This window comes from Ciconia boyciana, chromosome 18 (assembly GCF_034638445.1).
Source record: "Ciconia boyciana chromosome 18, ASM3463844v1, whole genome shotgun sequence".
Classification (NCBI taxonomy): Eukaryota; Metazoa; Chordata; class Aves; order Ciconiiformes; family Ciconiidae; genus Ciconia; species Ciconia boyciana.
The window spans coordinates 4,818,063-4,838,899 of NC_132951.1; the positions used below are offsets into that span (position 1 = coordinate 4,818,063).

At 54.2% G+C, this 20,837-nt stretch overlaps 2 protein-coding genes across 10 annotated transcripts in view; one reads left to right on the top strand and one right to left on the bottom strand.

The window, feature by feature from the left end:
- Positions 1-3,021, bottom strand: part of ADAMTSL2 (ADAMTS like 2) — a 28,838-nt gene extending 25,817 nt beyond the window's left edge. For 2 of the 8 annotated variants that reach the window (XM_072883239.1, XM_072883231.1), the window contains exons 1-4: positions 2,901-3,021; positions 2,406-2,649; positions 1,259-1,376; positions 55-200 (exon numbers count right to left, since the gene is read on the bottom strand). In XM_072883239.1, the coding sequence (XP_072739340.1) occupies positions 55-200; positions 1,259-1,376; positions 2,406-2,575 (434 nt within the window). In that variant the 5' untranslated portion in view covers positions 2,576-2,649; positions 2,901-3,021. Of the gene's footprint in view, positions 1-54; positions 201-1,258; positions 1,377-2,405; positions 2,650-2,900 lie in introns of those variants that run through there. The other 6 variants (XM_072883232.1, XM_072883237.1, XM_072883233.1 and 3 more) reach the window with 6 other exon arrangements.
- Positions 3,022-10,859: 7,838 nt separating this feature from the next.
- On the top strand, positions 10,860-19,786 carry MYMK (myomaker, myoblast fusion factor). 2 transcript variants are annotated; one of them, XM_072883073.1, is made up of 6 exons: positions 10,860-11,157; positions 11,702-11,882; positions 14,316-14,430; positions 16,883-17,031; positions 18,062-18,178; positions 19,236-19,786. In XM_072883073.1, exons 2-6 carry the CDS (start codon positions 11,748-11,750, stop codon positions 19,380-19,382), a joined length of 663 nt encoding a protein of 220 aa, XP_072739174.1. In that variant the 5' UTR covers positions 10,860-11,157; positions 11,702-11,747; the 3' UTR covers positions 19,383-19,786. The 2 variants fall into 2 exon arrangements, with proteins under 2 accessions (XP_072739174.1, XP_072739176.1); XM_072883075.1 differs by lacking the exon at positions 10,860-11,157 and having other exon boundaries at positions 11,534-11,882.
- The last annotated feature ends 1,051 nt before the right edge of the window (positions 19,787-20,837 follow it).

The following is a 20,837-nucleotide window of genomic DNA, read 5'->3' on the forward strand; positions in this document are numbered from 1 at the left end:
AGCCCACCTCCAATACGCTGGAGTTGCCCACACCCTGGCAGGCAGGCACCGTACCTCTGCCGCAGGCAGTGCCTCTCCTGGGACTTGACGCCTCCCCCGCAGGTCCTGGTACACGCCGTCCACTTGGTCCACTCGCCCCACCAGTACGCGGTGACGTCTGCCCCTTCCTCCAGGCTGTTGGAGGTCTGCGTCAGGTCCTGCTTGAAGCATCAGGCAGGTGGGGGAGAGAAGCAGCCGTCAGCATCCGCCCCGCAGAGCCTGCGCGGGGGGACTGAGGGCATCCCCCGCCCAGCCTGCCCTGAGCAAACGGGGCATTTCCTTCTCCATCTGAGGTCAAGTCTGAGACTTCCATCTTGCAAGAAACCCTGCATTTTTCCAATTGTGTTTTCATTACAAATTGGAATGAAATGGCAATATTTGGGATTCCTCAGGAAAGGAAACGTTCATTGTTTCGCTCAGTTGGCAAAACCGAGCTCCCAAACAACCCTAAACACTCGAAGTCTTTTGGTGCTCTCTGACTCCTGCTCCACAGTGAATTCAGGGAGCTGAAGAGCCAGCTGCAGCCAAAAGCTTCACCGAAAGCTTAAGCAAACCCTTGCAAAACCACTCTGCAGTGGGACAGCATGCCAGTGGATGCTAGCAGGCTGGAGGAGCCTCTGCGCTCTCTTTGCAAGTACAGGTTTGTCACTTCAGGAGGGTCCTTGACACCCCCCACCTCCCACCCCTCAGCCACTGCAGGCAGCAGTATGACCACGCAGAGGGCAGAGGAGCTGCTCCACCGGCAGCGTCACCACCACATGCCTGCGCTCGGTAAGGCATTCGCATCCCTTCACAAGGAGCACAGAACCTCCCGGGGGCTCCCAGCTATTGCTCATTGCAGGGGGAGGGATGTATTTTTCCATCCAGAATCACCTGCTGGTTAGGGGAGTTCTATTAATTCTGTATTTACTGGGAAAGGGATAATAATATTCCATGCAAAGTAAATGAAAGCTCCAACCACTGCAGGGACTGAGGAAGCGGTGCTCACCCAAGAGCAGGGCATGGCTTTTCAGAGTGCTGGAAGTGATCTGTGCACGCTCTTAGCCACAGAAGGTACAATTTAAGTCCAGACTAAAGAGCTAAGCCAAATCATGTGTCCTCACACTTGCTGGAGACCTGATACATGCACAGACCAGTCCTACAAGTCCCAGGGGTTACCCATCCCAGACACCACACCATTTTAAAGCTCAGGGACCCCCCAGCAAGGCGACGCGCTTACCTGAGCTATCACAAAGGCAAAGGCAACGTTGCCCACAAGAAGAAGGGCCAGGGTGCCTTTCAGCTGGGATCGCGCACTGATGGAGATGCTGCTCCACCTCCACTTAGATATCTTCATCCTAGAAAGCAACCAAACACCACGCTAAGCAAAACTCCCATTCAGCCCCAGGGCCTGTTGAGAGCAGGGGCTGCTTTGCAGCCTGGGTTACACAGCACACTTCTTCAGCACTCCCGGTCAGCTAAGTGACACCAACCACCAGCGACTGCAAGGGCTTGATCCTGAAGTTATATTTAATTAGTGGAAGCATTAACACAGTACAGGTTCACATCCCATCTCGGTTGCTATCTTCCAAACCACAACTTTGCACTGGTTCCCAGTGGCTGCACCTGATACCACCAGTGCGAGCTGAGGCTCCAAGCCTGTCTTGGAAGAGAGCGTGGCTTACACCGAAGCAAGCGTTGCACAAGAGGCAGCGAGTAACAAGAAGTGTCCCTGGATCTATGAAAGCAGTGCATTTAAATATCCCCATTTACAGAATTGCTCCTAGAAGAATGAGATGAAAGGCTTCATAAACAAAAAAAATGCAATTAACAGTCATTATTTTTCCTGTTTTCATTTGTTCCACTCTAATTCCCACCAATTCCCAGGGAAGAAGCCTGTTCTTATAGAAAAGAAACCACCCACAATTAAAGAGCAGAAACAAAGTATCCCAAGTGTCAGCCTTTCATCTCCTTCTCCATCTGCCTCATGAAAGACTAACCCAGAATGGCATTTTCTTAAATAAAACCCAGCTCAAAACCACAATACGTTTTATTGTGAACCTCACTGCAAGAGCCAGAAAGGAGCAGGTTTCAGGAAATCATGCTTCCAGGCAATCAAAGCAGCTCATGTCTGTAAGAAAAAGAAAAAAAAATATTCTCCCCTAAACTAATTTCCCTTGAAAAGTAACTAGGCAGTATCTCTGGGAAGTAGGGAAGTGGGAGAGGTGCTGCTCCTGGGGAGAGGGGGCAGGACTGCAGACCTGCAACATAAAGAGCTTCTTTCCTACCCCTTTTTTTCTTCTTGCAAGGGCTTTTGTAGCAGTTTTGGAAACGCAGAATTGCCGGCGATGCCAGCACGGCTTTGGTATCTGGCTTAGAGAAATTACCAGAGGGCTTCCAGGTCCCCAGCTCCGCTTTGCGGTCGCCCCAGGGTAGAGGTCCAGCATGCAAAAGACACTTTCCAAGAGGCAGATCCATTGATTAATGGAAGCCCAGAGCGCTTGGCTGGGGATCCCGGGGACAGGTGGCTGAGACTTGCCTTACACTTGGTTTTCATTAAGGCTTCCAGACACTTCTGACTCAAAGCCAGTAACAGAGCTCGCTCAGAGTTTATCCTAGAGGCGGTCAGAGCTGCATGTTTAAATAGAAGAAAAATTAAAGAAGGGGGGGGGAGGGATGTCGCCGACGAGCATCGCGGAGCCGGTACCGGAGGGAGCCCCGCGGCAGCCCGCGGACCTGCCGGCGGCGGGAGGGCGATGCCGGCGTGGCGGCGGGCGGGAGAGCCGCCCCGGGCAGCGCTGTCGGGGCTCGGCCCCCAGCGGAGCGGGCAGCGGGGAGCGAAGGGTCCGACCCCCGCGGGGCCGGGCCGGGACGGGCCGTACCTGGAGGCGGCGGGGCCGGGCGGGGCGATGCTCCGGGGCCGGGCGGTAGCGGCGGCGCGGAGCAGCAGCAGCGGCGGCGGCGGCAGCCCCAGACGCTCCCTCCCTCCCTCCTTCTCCCTCTCCCTCTCCGACTTCAAAGGGCAGCCAAAAGCGCCGGGGCTTCCAGCGAGGAGGAGCCGCCGCAGTGGCTCCCCCCAGCCCGCGCCGGCCGCTCTTATAGCGGCAGGGCTGTGCGTGGAAGGGGGGGAGCGGGCGGAATTCACACCTCTCGGCCCGGGATGCCCCCACCCCGGTTAACCCCTCGCCTCCCCCGGCGCCGGCCCGCGGCCGCCAGCCGGTTTCCTGCGGCGAGGCCGGGGGGGGGGGGGCACGGGCGGGGGCAGCCCGCACGCATGCGTCCCCGCCGCCGCCGCCCGCCCGGCACGCGCAGCGCCGGGCCCCCCCCCGCCCCCCCGGCAGCCCCGGGAGATGCTGCGCTCCCCCCCCGCCCCGGACGGGGGACGGTACCTGCCGCCCCCACCCGCCCCCGCATGGCCGGCACGGAGCGAGGCGGCCAAAATACCCCCGGTACCCCCGGAGGCACCGTGCGGCCGCATCCTGCCTGCGGAAGAGCAGGGAGGGCTGGCTGGATAGGGCCTGCCGGGTTTTTGATCGCGCTTTCTGCTGAAAAATAAAGCAAACCCCCTGTGATCCTGTGCTTTTGGTGTCATTCGCTAAGGCTCGGTGTCAGTTGTGCTGCTCGAAACCGTTTTCTGCCACGCGGGAGAACGGTGGTGGGCAGAAAATGGGCTTGGTGGACGCGAAGAGCCATTTTGGATGAGAACAGTCCCCCTGCTCAGTGACAGCCGTGCACGTATTGTATCTGATCTCTGCGTGTGTGCCAGAGAGAAAAGCCCGTGGCATAAAGAAGGACACGGTTATACGGTGTACGTAACCTATACACGATATACGTAGTCTGTTCTCTGCGGTCTTTACGTGTAAAATGTGGTTGATGAGACACCTCACCTACGTGGTGACACACATTGCTGTGCACTCCTTAGCACATCCCCCCTGCACGCACGGTGGTCACGTCCCAGCAGCTTTGAGCAGCCCTCCTGAACGATTTCCTTCGTCGCACCAGAGATGTTTCAGCTCAGGCCTTTCCTCCTTCCCCTCTAGATCTGCCCCGCACAGGGCAAAACCAGTGCTCCCAGTGAGGCACCACACCATGGCACTGGCTCTGCACCCAAGGCAGTTTATCGTGGTTATTGCCACCGGCTGCTCCTGGCCCTTGGTGGCAACATTCAGCCCTGTCACCTTTTGCCATGGGCCAGGAGCTCCCGTCTGCAGGGCCTCAGGGTGTGCTCTGACCCCACTGCGGGGCACAGATCCCTGCACAGCTCCCAGCACCCTGCGGGAATCACTGCGGGTCCGTGGTGTCGTTAATTTGGACCCTGTCCTCCCAGGGATGTGAAGTGTGAAGCTGAGCAGAGAATCCGTCCCAAAAAATTTACATGGGAAATGAAGTCTCCTTTTCTGTTTGGCTAAATGTCTGCCAGCCTGTTTTAATTTACCCAGCTAGGTTGATTTGCAACTTTCAATTTTCCATCGGTTGGCTGTGACCAGGACACTGGGAAAATTTAGCACTTGAGTTCACCCAACTTCTGCATTTCAAAATATCCCAGCCCGAGACACGCAGGAGAAAACCCTTTCCGTTTTGGAACAACCGGGAGGGAAAAGTCTGAACACGAGAGGTTTTAAAAGCATCAAAATATTTCACATTGAAAACGCCAGAGCAGCCTGGGTCCGTGCGAGCCCCAGCATCCCCCCAGCGCTCCCGCCAGCCCTGGGGTTTGGCAGGAGGTTGCACCCCAGGAGACCCCATCCCCAGGTGACCCCGCACCCCGTCCTGCCGCAGGGATGCCCCGGGGCTGGGGAGCACCGGGAGGGGGGAGAAAGCGGGAGGGTGGGGGAAGGCTGTCCCCGAGGCAAGCGCTGAGGGAGCCGGCAGCAGGCGAGACGCATTCGGTCTCTGTGCTTCACCAAAAGTTCATCAAAGCCAAAGGATTTTTTTTTTTTTTTTTTTTTATGAAACAGTTGAGATGACTCAGCGGTTTCTGACGCAATCCCCGTTTCATCGGAAAATTCCTAACCAGCTCCTAGTGGCAACTGATTGCTCCCATAAATCACGCAGTGTTATCCCTGGCCGCAGCAGCGCGGCTTACGCAGCCCCGGCCCGGCCTTGTGAAATCAGCAGGAGCGATGCCATCGCCTCGATGGGAGCAAAAACAGCCCCGAAAACAAAACACACCAGAGAGCAGATCCAAAACACGAGCCTCCGTCCAGCTTCACATCGGCCAAACCCCACGGCTTCAACGTGGGGCTGGACCGGCCCCTGCTCCCGTCACCCCAAAACCCCGGGGCCGCGGGTGCTGCTGCCGAGGCTGCCGGCAGGTACGGCATTAATCACCAACGGCCAGGCTCAGATGACAGCGTTTTTTATCTCCCGTTTTTTGGCATAAGCAGTAGAAATTACTTGCAGATGTTATTTACTGCTTTTGGGCTTGGAGTAAATTGAGACAAGATACACCTGCATGGACAGCGAGAGGCTTTCCCACCCAGGGACGGTCGCTGTGGGCTCGTATTGGACTTTCCTAGGGAAATTTAGGATTTGGGTGAGGGTCCCTGAGCCAGCCCCGCTCCCCACACCCCACACTTTGGCAAGGCAGTCCAGCGGTCCCGGTGCTGCGCGTTCACCTCCCAGCACCACACAAGGAGGCTCAGAGCCGCCAGAGCGATGCCCGTCCCTGCAGCGGTGTGGGGCTGGTGGCCTCATACCCCGACAGCCTCCCCGAGGGACACACGGCAGCCGTCCGGCAGGCAGCTGCCAGGCTTTCCATCCCAAACCGGTGCTGTGCATAATTCAAAGCGCAAATAAAAGGAACGACAGACACTCCAAAATAACCTCCTCCAGCCGGGGGAGAGTCGCCGGCGACTGGCTGCTGGTTTGGCCGGAGAAGTGCCTGCAGAGGAAAGGAGTTTCCTTGGCTGAAATGTGTTCAGCAAAGTGCTGGGCCGGGCACTGTCGCTGCTCAGTGGGAGCTGGGGCTGCTCAACTGAGCGGAGGCACTCTGCGTTCTGCAGGATCAGGCCCTCTCTCACCTAGGGAGGGGTGGGGTGATCCCTTTGCCAGGGCAGCCTCTGCTGCAGTAGAGGGACTTCCATCCTTGACCTGGAGCAGAGAGCGATGGTAAGCTCTGATCCAGGCACAAGACATTGACGGTCTTGCTGTGCTCCCCATCGCGGGACACCTTCCCATCCTGACCCAAGCACCAGCCCTTGGACTTGCTGGATGTGATGCCCAGCACCACCGAACCCCAAGCACGTCCCTAGAGCAGGTCCTCCGTGAATGATGTACCACAGGATGGTACCTGCTCTTGGTGAACTAGAGCCATGGCCCGGCCAAGGGCTGTGGCATTCCAGCACCACTTTCCCAGCAAAATTAGCCCTTTTCTGGCCCAGCCCTCATGCCAGCGTGGCAGACAGGATGGCTTTGTCATAGCCAGCCCCACCAAAACACCTGCTCAGGTCCAGAAGAGCCAGGCTGGAGGAAGAGCAGGAGCATGGTCTGGAGTCTGTTGGCCCAGGATCCCCCAGGAGCTTCATCTTCGCTCGGGGCTGAGACGACTAACTGATTTTCTTCTTTTTTAAGACTGCCTACAGAAGTGACCGTTCTGTTCCACACTCCTGCATAGCTGCACATGTTATTTCCAGGCAAGCCCAGAGCGGTGTGAGCAGATCTAAGCCATCCGCGGGGCGGGTGAGGTCCCTGCACAGCCAGGACATTGCCAGGGGGATCAAAATGTGGCGAAGCCCCCCAAAAAGACCCTGGCAGCCAGCCCTACCTTCTTCTCAAGAATTGTGGCTATGGCCTACCACTGGGTAACTAAAACAAGCAAGAGGAGACCAAAAAAAGTGTCCTTTAGAGACAGTCCCGGTCCCTTGCAGAGTGACCTACAGCGCAGTGTTGGGCAAGACACTTCATCTCTGCATGCCTCCATGCAATGTGGATAGCAATGATTTATATCATGTTAGCGTGAGGGTTTCATCCATGGAGATTTGCAAAATGTTGAGTCAAACTGAACAAGCCAAAGCCACCAAGCTGCTCTCGCCATCAGATTCCTATTAAAAAATATCTCTGGGCAGTTTGAAAGCCACAAGCGACCACAGTGACCCCAGGTATGGCCATGGCCATAGAGTTTCAATGGCTTTAAAAGCCTCTTTTTTCTGTGCAGACTGTAATTTTACCTGTCCCCAAAGAGCACACGTCCCTGCAAGAACCTGGAGGAGCTTCCAGACGAGTCACGCTTGGTTCGAAATTTTAGCTATGCAAAGATTAAAAAAAAAAAGTACAAAGCCTTTTCTTTTAATGGAATGAGTCTCGCATGGAAGTTGTGCAGTATTGTGCTGAGGGACATCAGCTATGCAGCATTGCCAACCACAGGCATTCAAAAATCATGAGTCAGACTCCCCAAAACCCTAAGACTGGTTTCATTCCCTTCTGGATTTTGAGCCTCGAAGCATCACAGCTTCAAGCTTTTCTCTTCAGAAAATGACATTTTTGACCAATGGGGTGAGAGCTGAGACCCTCACATCGTTACTGGGCTCCAGGAGTCGTGACTGTAAAAAAAAAACCCCATTAAACACCATGAAACGAGCAATAAACCCCGCACTGCCTTCCCGAATTTGGCAGCGGGATGACCGCCCCGGGACACCCCGAAGGGTACGAGCAATAGAAAACTAGAGGCAAGAAAAAAGATGTCCTCACCATTAACGGTGACATGCTTGTAACGGGCCACGACAGGGTAGAGGAGAAGAGAAGAGAGAGAAAAAAAAAACCCGAAGGAAAAAAGAAGCAGGGATACCTGCAAGGAATATGCATAATAGGTTTATTCAACAGGGAGACAGGAAGGGGGAATTTTTTTAAGGGCAAGTATTCAGCTAAAGCTGCCTAAAATGGGGCCAGGCCTTACGGAGAATGGATATTTTAAGTGGCAATTTATTCCACTAATAAAAAAAGAAGGATGCAGGTGCTTTGGCAGGGCCGTGGACGGGAGCGGGTGAGAGCTGCGGTTGATCAGAGCTGGGTCTGCAGCACCGGCCGTGCGAGGGGCTCAGGCACAGCTGGTGGCTCTGCGTTTATTGGGCTCCTTTTCCCTGGTGCCAGGGCCCGTGTATGGATTTCAGCTATCCAGAAACCACTAACCGCACCGGCATCTCGTGCAACGGCTCTGATCACAGCCTGCGGTAGGTAATTAAAGGTGTTTTATCCAGATGCTACAGCCGTCCCTTCTCCGGCTGGGCAGGGAAGGGCTTGTGCCCATGGGCTGCTCCACGCGTGCACCAGGCCCTTTCACGCTAGGAGGTTTCTTGATCAAATTCCCAAGGCAGAGCAGCAAGAAGACAAGAAATCTTTGCAAGCCGGATGGTGCCGTGCTCGTCAAATTGCTCAGGGCTCCTTGGGGCTGACCGTGCTGGTCAGAGCCGTGGTTCTTGCCCATCGTCCTGCTGAAACCAGGCCATCGTCCAGCTTTTCACCGTTATCCCTAAGTCCAGAGTGCAGGAGTCAAAGTGTTGTGGAGATGAAAGATTAGACTCCGAAGTAACGGAAGCGGTAAGTAACGCTTTGCGGTAAGCACTGAATTGGCGCAGCCGTCCGTGCGTACCTGCTCACGCTGACGCTTGTATTGCAGCGCTGCAAACTGCAAGCCCATATAGAAGCTGCAACCTTGACTCTCTATTTTCGTATCGTTATCACCATAATTTCAAACCTGGTGGTAACTGGGGACACGCAATGGAGCAGGTTTCAATTCTGATACAGCCTACACCGCACACAGATGAAAGATCATCCTATACTAATCCCAAGGAGAATATACTCTCAATACTCTCAATTGGCACAGATCCTTCATCCTCTGTTCCAATATATACTACTTTCAAACTATCACACTTGTATTAAAAATAAAACAAAACTATCTATGTCTCTCTCCTTCACTGCAATGTCTGAGTTGAAAGGGTAGAAGTGCTTACAGAAAGTCATGGTTAATGTTACCCTGGAAGGATCCAGGACAGCATACCAGAACCTGGTTTTGGCATCTGGGAGCCAGTTTTCAGCCATATATATCACCGTTCCTGCGTGCATTCTGGTCCACACAAAATTAGCCCTGTGGAACGTAGATTTCAAATTCGCTTTCCAGAAGTACTTAAACGCAGCAGCTAAAATTTGCTTTTTCTACATTTCCTACCTGTTTAGGAGAGAAGGAACAAAGTCCTGGCCCTTTGTTATTTGGGTTCCTTCCCGGGAAGGTTTGCAAAGCCCACGTCTAGCACTGCGGTTTGTTTGCAGCCTGAACAAAGACCTTTTAAGCAGCAGCTCCCGACAGGAGCTCACCACCTGCCTGCCCCTTGCCTTGCAGTTTACTTTGGGGTCTCTCTTTCAATAATAGCTGGAACACGTGTGCAAACCGGTGTGATTTTTTTCCTCTATGCCTACAGCGCTGGCTGCAAACCAAACGCCAGCCCAGGGTGTGCAGCTGGGAGAGGGAAAAAAAAAAAACAAAACCAACAACCTGTGGAATGTTTTCTTGCTCCTGAGAGCTCCAAGACTTCCCTGCTCGGGGGAGCGCTTGCCATGGCTGGCACTTGCTGCATCCAGCAGCCAACGGGGTTTCCTTTCCAGTGGGCTCCAGCTAGATTTTGGGCAAAGGATGGGGGCAAGGAGAATGCGTTTAACAACTGCTTGATCATATTTTTCAACTGATGCCATTTGGCCTGTTGCACACCCACCACCCTTGCACGTCCTTGCAAATGGTGGCTTGTAGCACAACTGCCATGTGCTTGCAAATGGTCCCACAAGGACGAGGGGGGCTGCTTTGCACCCAGACGGGGAAGTTTGTCCTCACCAACAGGTTTTGAGCTGTGTTTTCACCTCTCTGACACCAACCTCATGGCCACAAAAGCAGGGCAGACATGGTTTTCTTAGCCAGGAATCCAGAGCGGTTTGTGCAACCAGCTAACCCCAACCTCACTCGAAACCCTGCTGGAGACAAGCCCTGCCATGCAGCACACAGCGGCCCCGAGCACCTTCCTCGGTCCAAGCAGCTCATGCAAGAATAACACGGAATAACGGCTACGTCTGAGCATATGGCACAGAAAAGAAACAGGGTACTTCGGGGCGTGCTGGCACTCGGCTTCGCTTCCTGCTCAGGGCTGGATGCCTGGGGAGAAGCAGGGTATTTATGTGCTAGCTTGGAGGGATTAATTTTCACGGTAAGTAGGGACACCAGAGTTTTTCACTATTTATTGGTAGAGTTTCAATTTTGCAGGGGTTTGTGGTAAGTTTATGGCTTGTCCAGGCAGGAGGGCGGCTGGAGACATGGTGTGGGCAGTGCGTAGCCCCTGCGCTCTGCGAGGGATGCTGCCTGCAGCCGGCCAGGGAACGTGGATGGTTCCTGCGGTATCAGCTAAAAACAGGAGCCCTAGGCAGCTCATCTCAGCTGTGCCCCAGGAAGGCTCTCAGCACAGCCCTCTCGGGTCTGTCGTGCCATTCTTACCACACACGCAGCACCCCTGCGCTCCCCCTCCCTCAGCCCTTTCAAACTTGTCTGGAGTGCTTTAAAGAGCATTTTTTTTTCCCCTGTGCATGCCTGCCTTTCCACTGGACCCCTCTCCCGGGCGACAGGGGAGCCCGTCCTATCGGCCTCAGAAATGGGGGCTCGTATCGCAGCTCCCAGCCTCCTCCCCAAACCCGCAGCCACAAAGGCGGTTGCTCAAGCGTAGCATTCCTGCTCCCCGCGTCCCGGGAACAGCTGTACTGAAAAGATGCCGAGAATCCCTGCGAGGCTCCAAGGAAAAGATATTAACCCAGGAGGGGAGCAGCAGTGATATAATAAAAAGTCATAATAAAAGAGAGAAGCCACTGAGTGGATTAGCAGCCCAAACGCTCCTTGGCTTTTGGTCTCCTTTCCTCCAGTTTTTCTGCGCCGCACGACGATCTGCTCAAATTCCTCCATCCCGGAGACGCTCAGCTCCTGAATTTCAGACAAATCTCCTGGGGGTGTCCACGCTGCAAAGCCCGAGGGCGCGGCTGAGGAACTCGAGGGCACACCGCTCCACCCGCCCGCCCAGGAGGGCACGGAGGCAGGCGTAGCAGGCGTTAGGCACTGCACCGCACGAGCTCCCCGATGCCTGTGCTCCGCTAGAGCGGGGCCACCCACTCCAGGTACACCCTCGTGGGGAAATAAAAGGCAGATTTGGAGCTTGGTGTGTATTCCTCGGGAACAACAAAGGTAGCAGGACACGTCCCACTGTTTTAAAAACCCCTGGTACCTGCCACGTAGCAGTTCTTCCCTACTTTGTGCCAGCGCGGAGCAGAGGATGGCTTTTCCCTGCCAGGCTGCTCCAGCAGCACTGACCCAGGCTTGGCGTGGAGGCAGAGGTCGGGTGTCCCCATGGGGAGCAAGCAAACCCACAGTCCTCACCCACTGTGCACCCAGATCCGACACCCAGCACAAGGCGTGCAAGGGCGACATTCCCCTTCGCTCCTTTAGAAACACCCGGGGCGATATCGGGGGCACGGAGCATCTGCCGCTGGGAGCTGCCGGCTGTGTCAAGAATTTCGCTGTTGGGGAGAGACTGGAGCGAAGGGGGCGGCTGCGGCGGCGGCGGCAGCAGCTGTTCCCTGCCCGCAGTCCTCCCGGCCACACAGGGCATTTAAATTTTAAAGCACGCTTGCCACGGCTGTTTTCTCCGCCATCCCCGTCCAGCTCGCAGAGACCCCGTCCCCGGGAGCTGCTGGCCCGCGAGGCACCCATGGGTTCGCTGGTGGCCAAGCTCCTTCTGCCCACCATCAGCACCTTGGTCTTCCTCCCCACCATCAGCATCGCGGCCAAGCGGCGTTTCCACATGGAAGCCATGGTCTACTTCTTCACCATGTTCTTCGTGGCGGTAAGATGTCCCCGTCCCCTCCACCGCATGTTTCATCCCCCTGCATGCCCCCTGCATCGGGTCTCCACTGAGAAGGGTAGCTGGATCTCATCCAACAGCAGCAAGCGTGATCCCAGAATATCCATTTTCAGTTATTTCCCACCATGTGCGGTGCTGAGTAGCTGATTCTTCAGTTTAGGATGTCCTAAGGGGTGGCCTTACATAGATTTAATGGTGTTTTATGGTTGTGAGGTTAGGGAGAGGGTCTGGGTGCAAAGCGACTTGATTGATTCGCAGTGTTTTGGAGCTGGTTTTTCTCTTTGTTTTACAGCTGGTAAGTGGCCATGCTGAATTTGGGGTTTAAATTGTATCCAGAGTCTCTTGCTATGCTTCTGTTGCTTTAGCCAAAAGCACGTAGTCGAATTACTGATTTTGCAATTGCTAACTGGTGATGGGAGCAATGCTGGAGTCAGGGGAGTTTCTGCACTGGGAAAGACTAAAACATGCTGCTGAGCTATCAAGAAAAATAATTATTAACCCTCCACCCTGGCAGAGCGGTTTGAGAATGTTTCACCAGGCTCAGAATCACCCTGCCTTCCCTCGTGTGGGAATAACGAGTGGAGAAAGTCAGTTGTCTGTACATATGCAAAATAATTCATATCCCTCCTCCCGGCAGTAAGCTGCCCCGCGCTTTGTATCGCTGCTAAGTGCCTCCGTACCCGCACGGGCTGCGCACCTAAAGCAGCATTCCCACTGGAAAAAATCTCTTATTTAACCCCATGGCAACGCTCTGCTAAAGAACATGAAGGAAATAGCCCAGCAACACAACCAATATGGCATTTACCTCTTCTCCCCACCCATCTCAAGGCATCTCATGAGGGTTGTCACATCCCTTGCACAGAGCAGAGAAACCGAGGCAGGGAGTAGATAAAGGACCTTCCCAGTGTGAAAAGCTCTTCCACAGCAGCACTGAGGCTAAAGCAGGGTTCTGAACCAGGCTGGGCTCTTATTCCTAAGGATCCACCATTTAAGCCTCCAATTAAAGCACAATGCAGGGGGAGAAGTTCTGCCAGTTCCATAAAAACTACAGGACTAGTCAATAAAAACGTCCCAACCGAGCCCCCCCCCAGCTCCCCAGGGAAGCCAGACATCTACAATTTCATTTTGCACCAGTTTTGTGTCTGCTCCACCTCCCCAAGAAGTCAATAGGAAAATTGGCACGTGTTTCGACGGGAGGTGGAACAGGTCCTCGCTGAAGAGATTGAAGAGGCAAAATATCTGTGCGTGGGGAAGGGAAGGGAAGGGGAAGGAAGGGAAGGGAAGGCAGCTGCCAGCATGGTGGGGGGGGTAGGAAGGGCAGCAGCTGCTGCTGTTGCCTTTCTTGTAGCATCCCACTCCTCCTCCCCCAGGAGACCTCATCAGAGCAGTGAAAGCATATGTCCATCGCAGACAAGTGCTGCGACGCCGGCCAGAAACACGCTCTTTGTCTTCCACCCTTTCTTCCCCCCGTCTCCAGACTCCTCGAACCCAATCTCAAGCAGAGAAAAGAATTACGGCCGTGGTGCAATCTTTTCTAGAAACTGCAGCAAGCCAAAGGACTTGCAGCAATTCCCATTATAAATAATATCAGCATCCCCGCTGGGCCATGACAGCGAGGATCGTTCCAAGGGCGTCCTGCCAAGCGGTGAAGGGACTTCTTCAGAAACAGCAAAGCACGCTGGTGCTACCACTAGAAAACTCTCAGGGCTGAGTGCTCGGAGGAAAAGGCGAGCGCCAGGCAAACACTGGGAGCATTCCTCTGATTGCACTGGAAAATTTCTCTTGGCTTGGTTTGCATCTGTGTTGCATGACAATGGTTTTTTTGCAAATAACCTAATCAACGAGCTGATGGGCAGGAACCAGCAGCTTTTAAGGGAATGCACTAATGAGTGAATTCCCCAGTATTCAGACTCTGGCCGTATAAACTCTAGTTAGCCTGGACAGTGACCTGGCGTCTATACACATTTCATCAGGACACTCATTTTGAATTGTTTTACAAGAATCTTTCGCAATCAGAACCATAACCTCAGAGTCCTCCTGCTGGAGAGGACGTCCCCACACTGCCTGGGGCTCGGCTCGAAGCAGCTTGGTCATCAGATTGCAAATTCTGGCACAGACCAAGAGGCAGACTAAAGCTCGTCCACAAATAATTTCTACTAAGAGAGAAGAATGCTGATTCTCAGGCAATTTGCAATTGGGAACGGTGACATTATATCTCAAATATATGCGTTACTGCATATCAGTGACCCTGGTGTATATGAGACTGTCCTGTTCCTGGCTGGCCATCCTCTCAACAGCCAGGAAAAGCCTGTTTCAAACCAACTGATAAAAACAGAAGTATTTTATTTTACCTTAGTGGTCTGTGGGTAGAGAGCTAGCTTTCTTAATGCCTTTTTTTTTTTTTTTTTTTAATAGATTTACCATGCATGTGATGGCCCCGGCTTATCGGTGCTGTGCTTCATGCGCTACGATATCCTGGAGTACTTCAGCATCTATGGAACAGCTCTGTCCATCTGGGTGTCCCTGATGGGTAAGCACTGGTCACTCTGGTTCCTACAGAGCACCAGCGTTTGCAGGTCGGGTGGGCTTTGTCAGCATCGCTGGTGGGACGGTTAGTGGGTACAGTCCCCAGAAATGCTCTTGCCTTTCAGCTCCCATCTGCAAGGCTTAGCTCTGAGACTGTCTTTTACGGAAGTCAGCCCGTCCTATGGTTTAATCCATTTTTATATCATTCATGCCTTGGAAAGCCATTGCACTCGGGGGGGTCCAGACACACATGAAAACTGTCCTGAGTGGTGGCTGGGGAAGTTTTGTTCCTGGAGATAAACAGAGCTCTGGCGCTGGGTCTTTGTGTTAGGCGGGTGTTCCTCTGCCTTCACCAGCTCTTATGCGTGTCCTTACAACAGCAGAATTATTTATTTCAAATTGGCAAGTAACACATGCAGCCTTGCGCTTTAGTTCAAGGCAGGACAGTACGATGAGATGACTTAGTTTGAAACCTCATATATCAGGGAATCTCCCATTTCTCCTCATTTTTCCCATACTGAGCCCATCAGCTTGTCCTGCCCTGACTCGGGGGCATTAAGAAATGCAGAATCTGCCACTTCTCTTGGTAGCATGCAAATCAAAGTGGTTTACTCAAAACAAATACATCTTCCTAGTTTATCAAAAGCCTAGTCTGGGCTGGCAGAAAATATTAGATCTGCTTAGAAAAAGCAGAAATATATTTCACTTCCTTTTTATTAAAAATCCTGACCCTTGCCCTATTACTTAGTTTTCTTTTTCCCGCATCCCCTTCCCCCTCTTTTTTTCTCATTTTGTTCCTCAATTGCCACTGAAACAAGGTGTAATAGAAATGAAAAAAAAAACGACAGAACTAAAGAAGGACGAAAACTTCAAACCTATTATTTCCCCATTTGGTCAACATGTTTTTTGGAAGGACGAGAGTATTTCTGACAGAAGAGAGTAGGGTAAGGAGAGAGATGAGGGGACAGTCACCTTCCAACAGCAAAGGCTTTGCTCAACAGTTTCGGACCATCTCTAGCAGCCGCCCACCCAGTCCCCCCCCCAGCCAGGCAGGGTCCCCAGCCCTCCTGGTGCCGAGCTGGGGTCACCATGCTGATGCACAGCCCCAAAACTCCCCCAGGGCTTCCCCTCTGCCCTCGGGGCTCCAGGGATGGTGCAGGACCTCTGGCTGGGATGGGGGGCTCCTGCAGCCCCTGAGCCCAGCAGGAGCCGTGGGGCAGCCCCCCCTCCACCGGACGCAGGTCCATCCCTCCTCCCTTCACCGCCGAGCAGCGCAGACAGCAGCATCCCCCTTCCAGGGCACGCGACGGGATAAATCTTCCATGCAGGGAAAAATGAGGGGGGGAAATGTTAACCTTAGAAATGGCTCTGTTCCCCCAAGGTGCGAGTCCCAAGGTGGGCTCCCACACTGTCCATGGCAATTCAGTGCTCTCTCTGCTCAGCTAGAAAAGGCAACGAGGCAAATCATCTCCAAAGGGCATTTTCAGTAGACAACAGCAGTGTCAGGGTAGGTCAGAGCCGATCCAGACACTTTGGCTCCTTGCAGCAAAATTCAACTTGATTGCTTCATTACTGCATTCAAAAACCTTGCAAAAAAAATACAAATCCTGGACTACGATGTTTAAAATATTGACCCGCAGGGAAACAACAGAGATTAAAATGCGGACATTATCCCTTAGCCAAACTCCCTATAAAACCACGATCCAAGGACATGGAAGGTGTGGTGACTGAAGCCCAGGGAAGCCTCTCGCTGTGGCTTGTAAAGCCCGAGCGCACATGTGCGGACACAGACCCTCGGGCACGCTTCCCGGAATGCAAATCCAGGACAGCCATAACACAGCTGTGCGAGCTGGAAAAGCATGGAGCCCACTGGGATCCATAACTTTTATCAGTTATTACCCCATTCTGTGCTAAACAAAAGCCTCTAATAACTTACTTGCACTGGCGACTTCCAGCTTCAAACCTCAGGCAGGTGCCGGCACGGCCGGGCAGCCCGGTCCCCATCGCACCGGCGGGTGCGGTCCTACCGGAGCAGGGTGATGGAGGCTGTATCGGCATGAACCGGCAAGTTTGGGAGGGTTGGAGATGTAGGATGAACCCAAGAGCTGATGGCAGGCTCACCGGGTGCAAGCATCTTTGCAGTCACCTCCGACTTCTGGGTCGAGGCAGGAAAGGGGAATATGTGTGGGACATCTCCTTTAACTTCCACACGCAACACTGAGTGCAAGACCTTTAAAATCAGCTCCTAGACCTACCACTCCAATGCCTCAGGATGGTTCACTTTGCCCCTGGGTGCCTTAGTTTCCCCAGCTGTGAGGCATAAGAAGGGCAAACCAGACCTGGACGCAATGCTGAGGGTCCTCGGGGCAGGCGGGACGGACCCCCGTAAGGCTTTAGGGGAGCAGCCGAGGAAGGGGGTGGGTGAGCTGACGCTCCCTGTGCTCGGTGCCGTGCAGCCCTGGCAGAGTTTGACGAGCCGAAGAGATCGACCTTCGTCATGTTTGGTGTCCTCACCATCGCCGTGAGGATCTACCACGACCGCTGGGGCTACGGCGTCTACTCGGGACCCATCGGGACGGCCGTCCTGGTGATAACCGTGAAATGGGTATGTAGGGAAGGGCACCGCGCCGGGCCCTTGCAAGGATGCTCATGGCGGGGAAGGGGCTGAGCCCTGCACAGAGGGGTCCGACCTGCACCAGCAGTTTCCTCCTCGAGGTCCGGCTCTCGCAGCACAGGCCATCACGGTGATTAAACAGCACTTCTTCTTCAACCCTAGCAGAAAGTAGGCAGACGGCAAGCAGCCTTTGTGATAAACGCCAGATTCGATCGGTCTGAGACATCTACCACATCTCCTGCGTTTCTAATCAGGAGGAATGTATTTATGGAGTTTTTACAGCTACTCAGAGGCAGAGGGGTCTGGTAAACTGCCCCGGAGCCGGTGGAAGATGTGCATAAAATGCGGTGATAAAGTGGGAAGGAATCTGCCTGTAGTCTGCCTGAATCTGGCTGGCAGCTCCTGGGACAGTCGGGCACCGTGCCGCAGCGTGTCCCACACATAGCAGATGCTGGGGACCTGGGTGGGAGCACGGGTGGCAGAGCCATTGGCAGAAGCGGGCATGGCCGTAAAAGGGAAAGGACGAAGATTCAGTGGTGGGGTAAAAATTGCAGGAGGACGCTGCCGAGTGTCATGGAAACGCAGCGATGCAAGTCCCAGCCACAGACTGTCACTAAGCCCCGTCTACCTCCCGGCCGGCAGCTAAAAGCAAGTGGCCACGACAGGGAGGGGATGGGCAAGGAGGGGACCGAGGCATGGGACCACCCTGCATCCCCCAGCCCGCGGATGCTGTGCTGGGATCCGCTCTCCCAGAGACCGGGTTTGCGAGGGCACACGCTTCCTCAGCTGGGTTTGGGGCTGAATATTCAGAAAACAGCATTATGATCAGGAATAAAGCAGGAGGACCCCTTGCAGCACACAGGCAGAGGTGCTGCCCATGTGCAGGCAGACCCCGCAGCCTGGGGGAGCCGGTCTGTGGGCTTTGGGTGGTTTTATTTCAGCATTCATGGGATCTTTCGGATGCAGAGCAGCCAGCTAAATCCGGCTGAATACACTTGGTGTGCTCTCTCTTCCCTTCCAGCTACAAAAGATGAAAGAGAAGAAAGGGCTCTATCCAGACAAGAGCGTCTACACCCAACAGATCGGTCCCGGCTTCTGTTTTGGGGCGTTAGCACTGATGCTGAGGTTCTTCTTTGAGGTACCTGTTTGCACACTCAATCACCCCGACTTTACAAGGTGTAAAGGACGTTACCAAGATAGGAGACCTCCCCCTTCACGCTGCTGGGCTGCATCCAGCCTTGGACAAAATCCAGCTCAGGTGCAGGTCTCCGAGGCTGGCGTGCTGGGGTCTGGTGGCAGGGACGAGGGTCCCTCCCTGCTTGTCCCCATCCCCTGGCCCGTTAATTGCGGTGTGGGCAGGGACAGATGTGACTGCGAGTGACACGCAGGGTGATGCTCGCTCTCTTTTCCCTCCATTAAGTGAGTTGCAAGGACACGGACCACGCTTTCTTCAGCCGTACACGGTCCTCAAAATGGTTTTGTCAAATGCGAGCAGGGTTTTTTTGGAAACCGGGCACGGGTGACTTAAGGACACCTCGTGGAGCCACGGCAGGGACTGGATACGACCCAGGCATGGCCGGATCCAAAGCTGGCTCACGCCAAAGAAAAGACTCTCAGTTGACTCCCAGGGGCACTCGATCTCGTGTTTATAACCTTTTGCTCTCGCCGCTGGCCAGTCCACCCATCCTGTCAAAAGGGTCCGTCTGTCCCGTGCGGGGAAGGCGATAACCCCCCGACACAGCTGCCGGTCACGCCTGCGCTCAGCCCCGCCGTTACGGCTGCTCTGTGCATTGGGAGCTGCTAGATACAACCTCACAGTCATCCCCAAGGATTATTTTTCAAAGCATTTAGTAATTGCAAATTCTAGCAGAACATAAAAATGTCACTTAGCAGAAACCGCCTCCCCCCGCGCCCCGGCCTCGCCGCCGCGTCCTTTGCGGGGTAATGAAACACTTCATTCAAGAATTGGGAAATGTGCAAATTGGAATGTGTTAAATCCACTTTGCTTTTTTTTTTAAGGCTGGAAATCCTTTCTTCTCTGACAGCAAAAAGAGGCAGAAGGCTCAGGAATTTTTTTTATTCCTTTCCTTTTGGCTACTTGTAGGAACCTAATGTTTTGCACCTAACGCAGAGCCCCCCGGCACCGCTGCTCCCGCGGCCCCGGCAGGTCTCGCTAACGCTCTCCCCGCTTGCAGGAGTGGGATTACACCTACGTGCACAGCTTCTACCACTGCGCCTTGGCCATGGCCTTCGTGCTGCTGCTGCCCAAGGAGAACAAGAAGGCCGGGAGCGCCGGGACCCCTGCCAGGCTGGACTGCTCCACGCTCTGCTGCTGCGTCTGAGCCGCCCGGGCGAGCGGGGCACTTGCTTTTCCGCTCCTGGGGCGATGGAGGGGTGCAGCCAAAAGCACAACGCCTGCCCGCTGCGTTTTCCTCTGGGACAGCGGCACCTTTTCCCACCAGCTCTATGCACGCCCCGGGCTTTTCTTCCCTGGAGTCTTCACCTTTCCACCATCAGCCCTAGCAGGGGTTGCGCTTGCATTTTGCTGCGTACCCATACTTCTCCCTGGAGAAGTGCTTGCCTGGGCTGCAACCCTCAGGAGACCCTTGCACTCTTGGGCCATGCCACCGCCTGGGCTGTCACCTGCACCAGCCCAGGGGGACCCGAGTTGTCCCCTCCGTGGGAGTTCGCCCAGCCTGAGCACACGGGGCTTCATTTGTAACGCCCAGTTAACAGAACCTGTATTTTTGTGAGATATTTACTATTTTATTTATGCATTCTCTTGATGTAAATAATATATACTAACAAATACTTGGCAAGCGTGCAATGCCAGTGTCGCCTAAGCAGGGAAAGAAACTTCCCAGCTCAGCTCAGCTCCGCTCCGCTCAGTCGAGGGCAGATGCCAGCCCCAAAGCGGAGCTCGGGACACGGCCACCCCGTCCCCTGCCCACAGCCCCCCCGGCCTGGAGGGAGCTGCAACATTGGGCACTTTGTCCCTGCAGTCCTGCCTGGGCAGCGCGGGCAGCAGGTGCGCTTGCGGAGAGCTTCATTAGTATGGAAAGTACATGGAAAAGGAGAGGCTCACGCAGAAAAAGAAGCTCCAGGAGGGAGAGGGAGGGCTGTAAGCCTATAACATCTCTTCTAACAGACTATTTACTATAGCAGAAGTGTATGATTTATTTAGACTGTCTGGGAAAAACGCCAAGACTATATGTCATGGACAATTAGAGCAGTATTGATATACAGTGATGTCCACAGAAAGCCCACATTAAGCCTGGGTTCCTCTGGAAGAGAAATCCACCCCGGTCATTCATCAGAGCAACTTCCTGCAACGGGGCAACAACCAAAACTGAATGAGCTTCCAACAAAAATATAAATGAATTATGAACCCCCGAGCATCCAAGAGTCACTGGCAAGCGATGGCACAGCTGATGCAGCTGCACACAGAGGCAGCGCTAGCAAAGAGTTTTCAAAGGGTTCACCAGCACCTAAACCAACACAGCACACCAGGTCTTTCGGAGCATCCAGCCCCCGGGATGCTTTGCAAGATGCTCCGAGGGTTTGCGTGCAACACTTTCCCCATTGCATGCATGCTACTGGAGTACTTTGCCACACGACGACTGCTCAGGGCATCCCCAAAAAACAGTCCCAAGTGCTTTGACTCCTAATTCAGAGCTGAGTGCAAGAAGCACCTTGGCACTACATGCAAGAGCCGGCTCCGAGGGTGCGCAGCTGCTTCCCAAGAGGTCACCCACATGGGTGTCCCACGGCCGGGGCCACGCTGGCTCTCGCCGAGC

Bases quoted from the DNA above. Each gene is read 5' to 3' on its own strand.
- MYMK (XM_072883073.1), top strand. From the start codon at position 11,748: ATGGGTTCGCTGGTGGCCAAGCTCCTTCTGCCCACCATCAGCACCTTG. The intron at 14,431-16,882 runs GTAAGCACTGGT...GGTGCCGTGCAG, and splicing joins CATCTGGGTGTCCCTGATGG to CCCTGGCAGAGTTTGACGAG. The intron at 18,179-19,235 runs GTACCTGTTTGC...CCCCGCTTGCAG, and splicing joins TGCTGAGGTTCTTCTTTGAG to GAGTGGGATTACACCTACGT.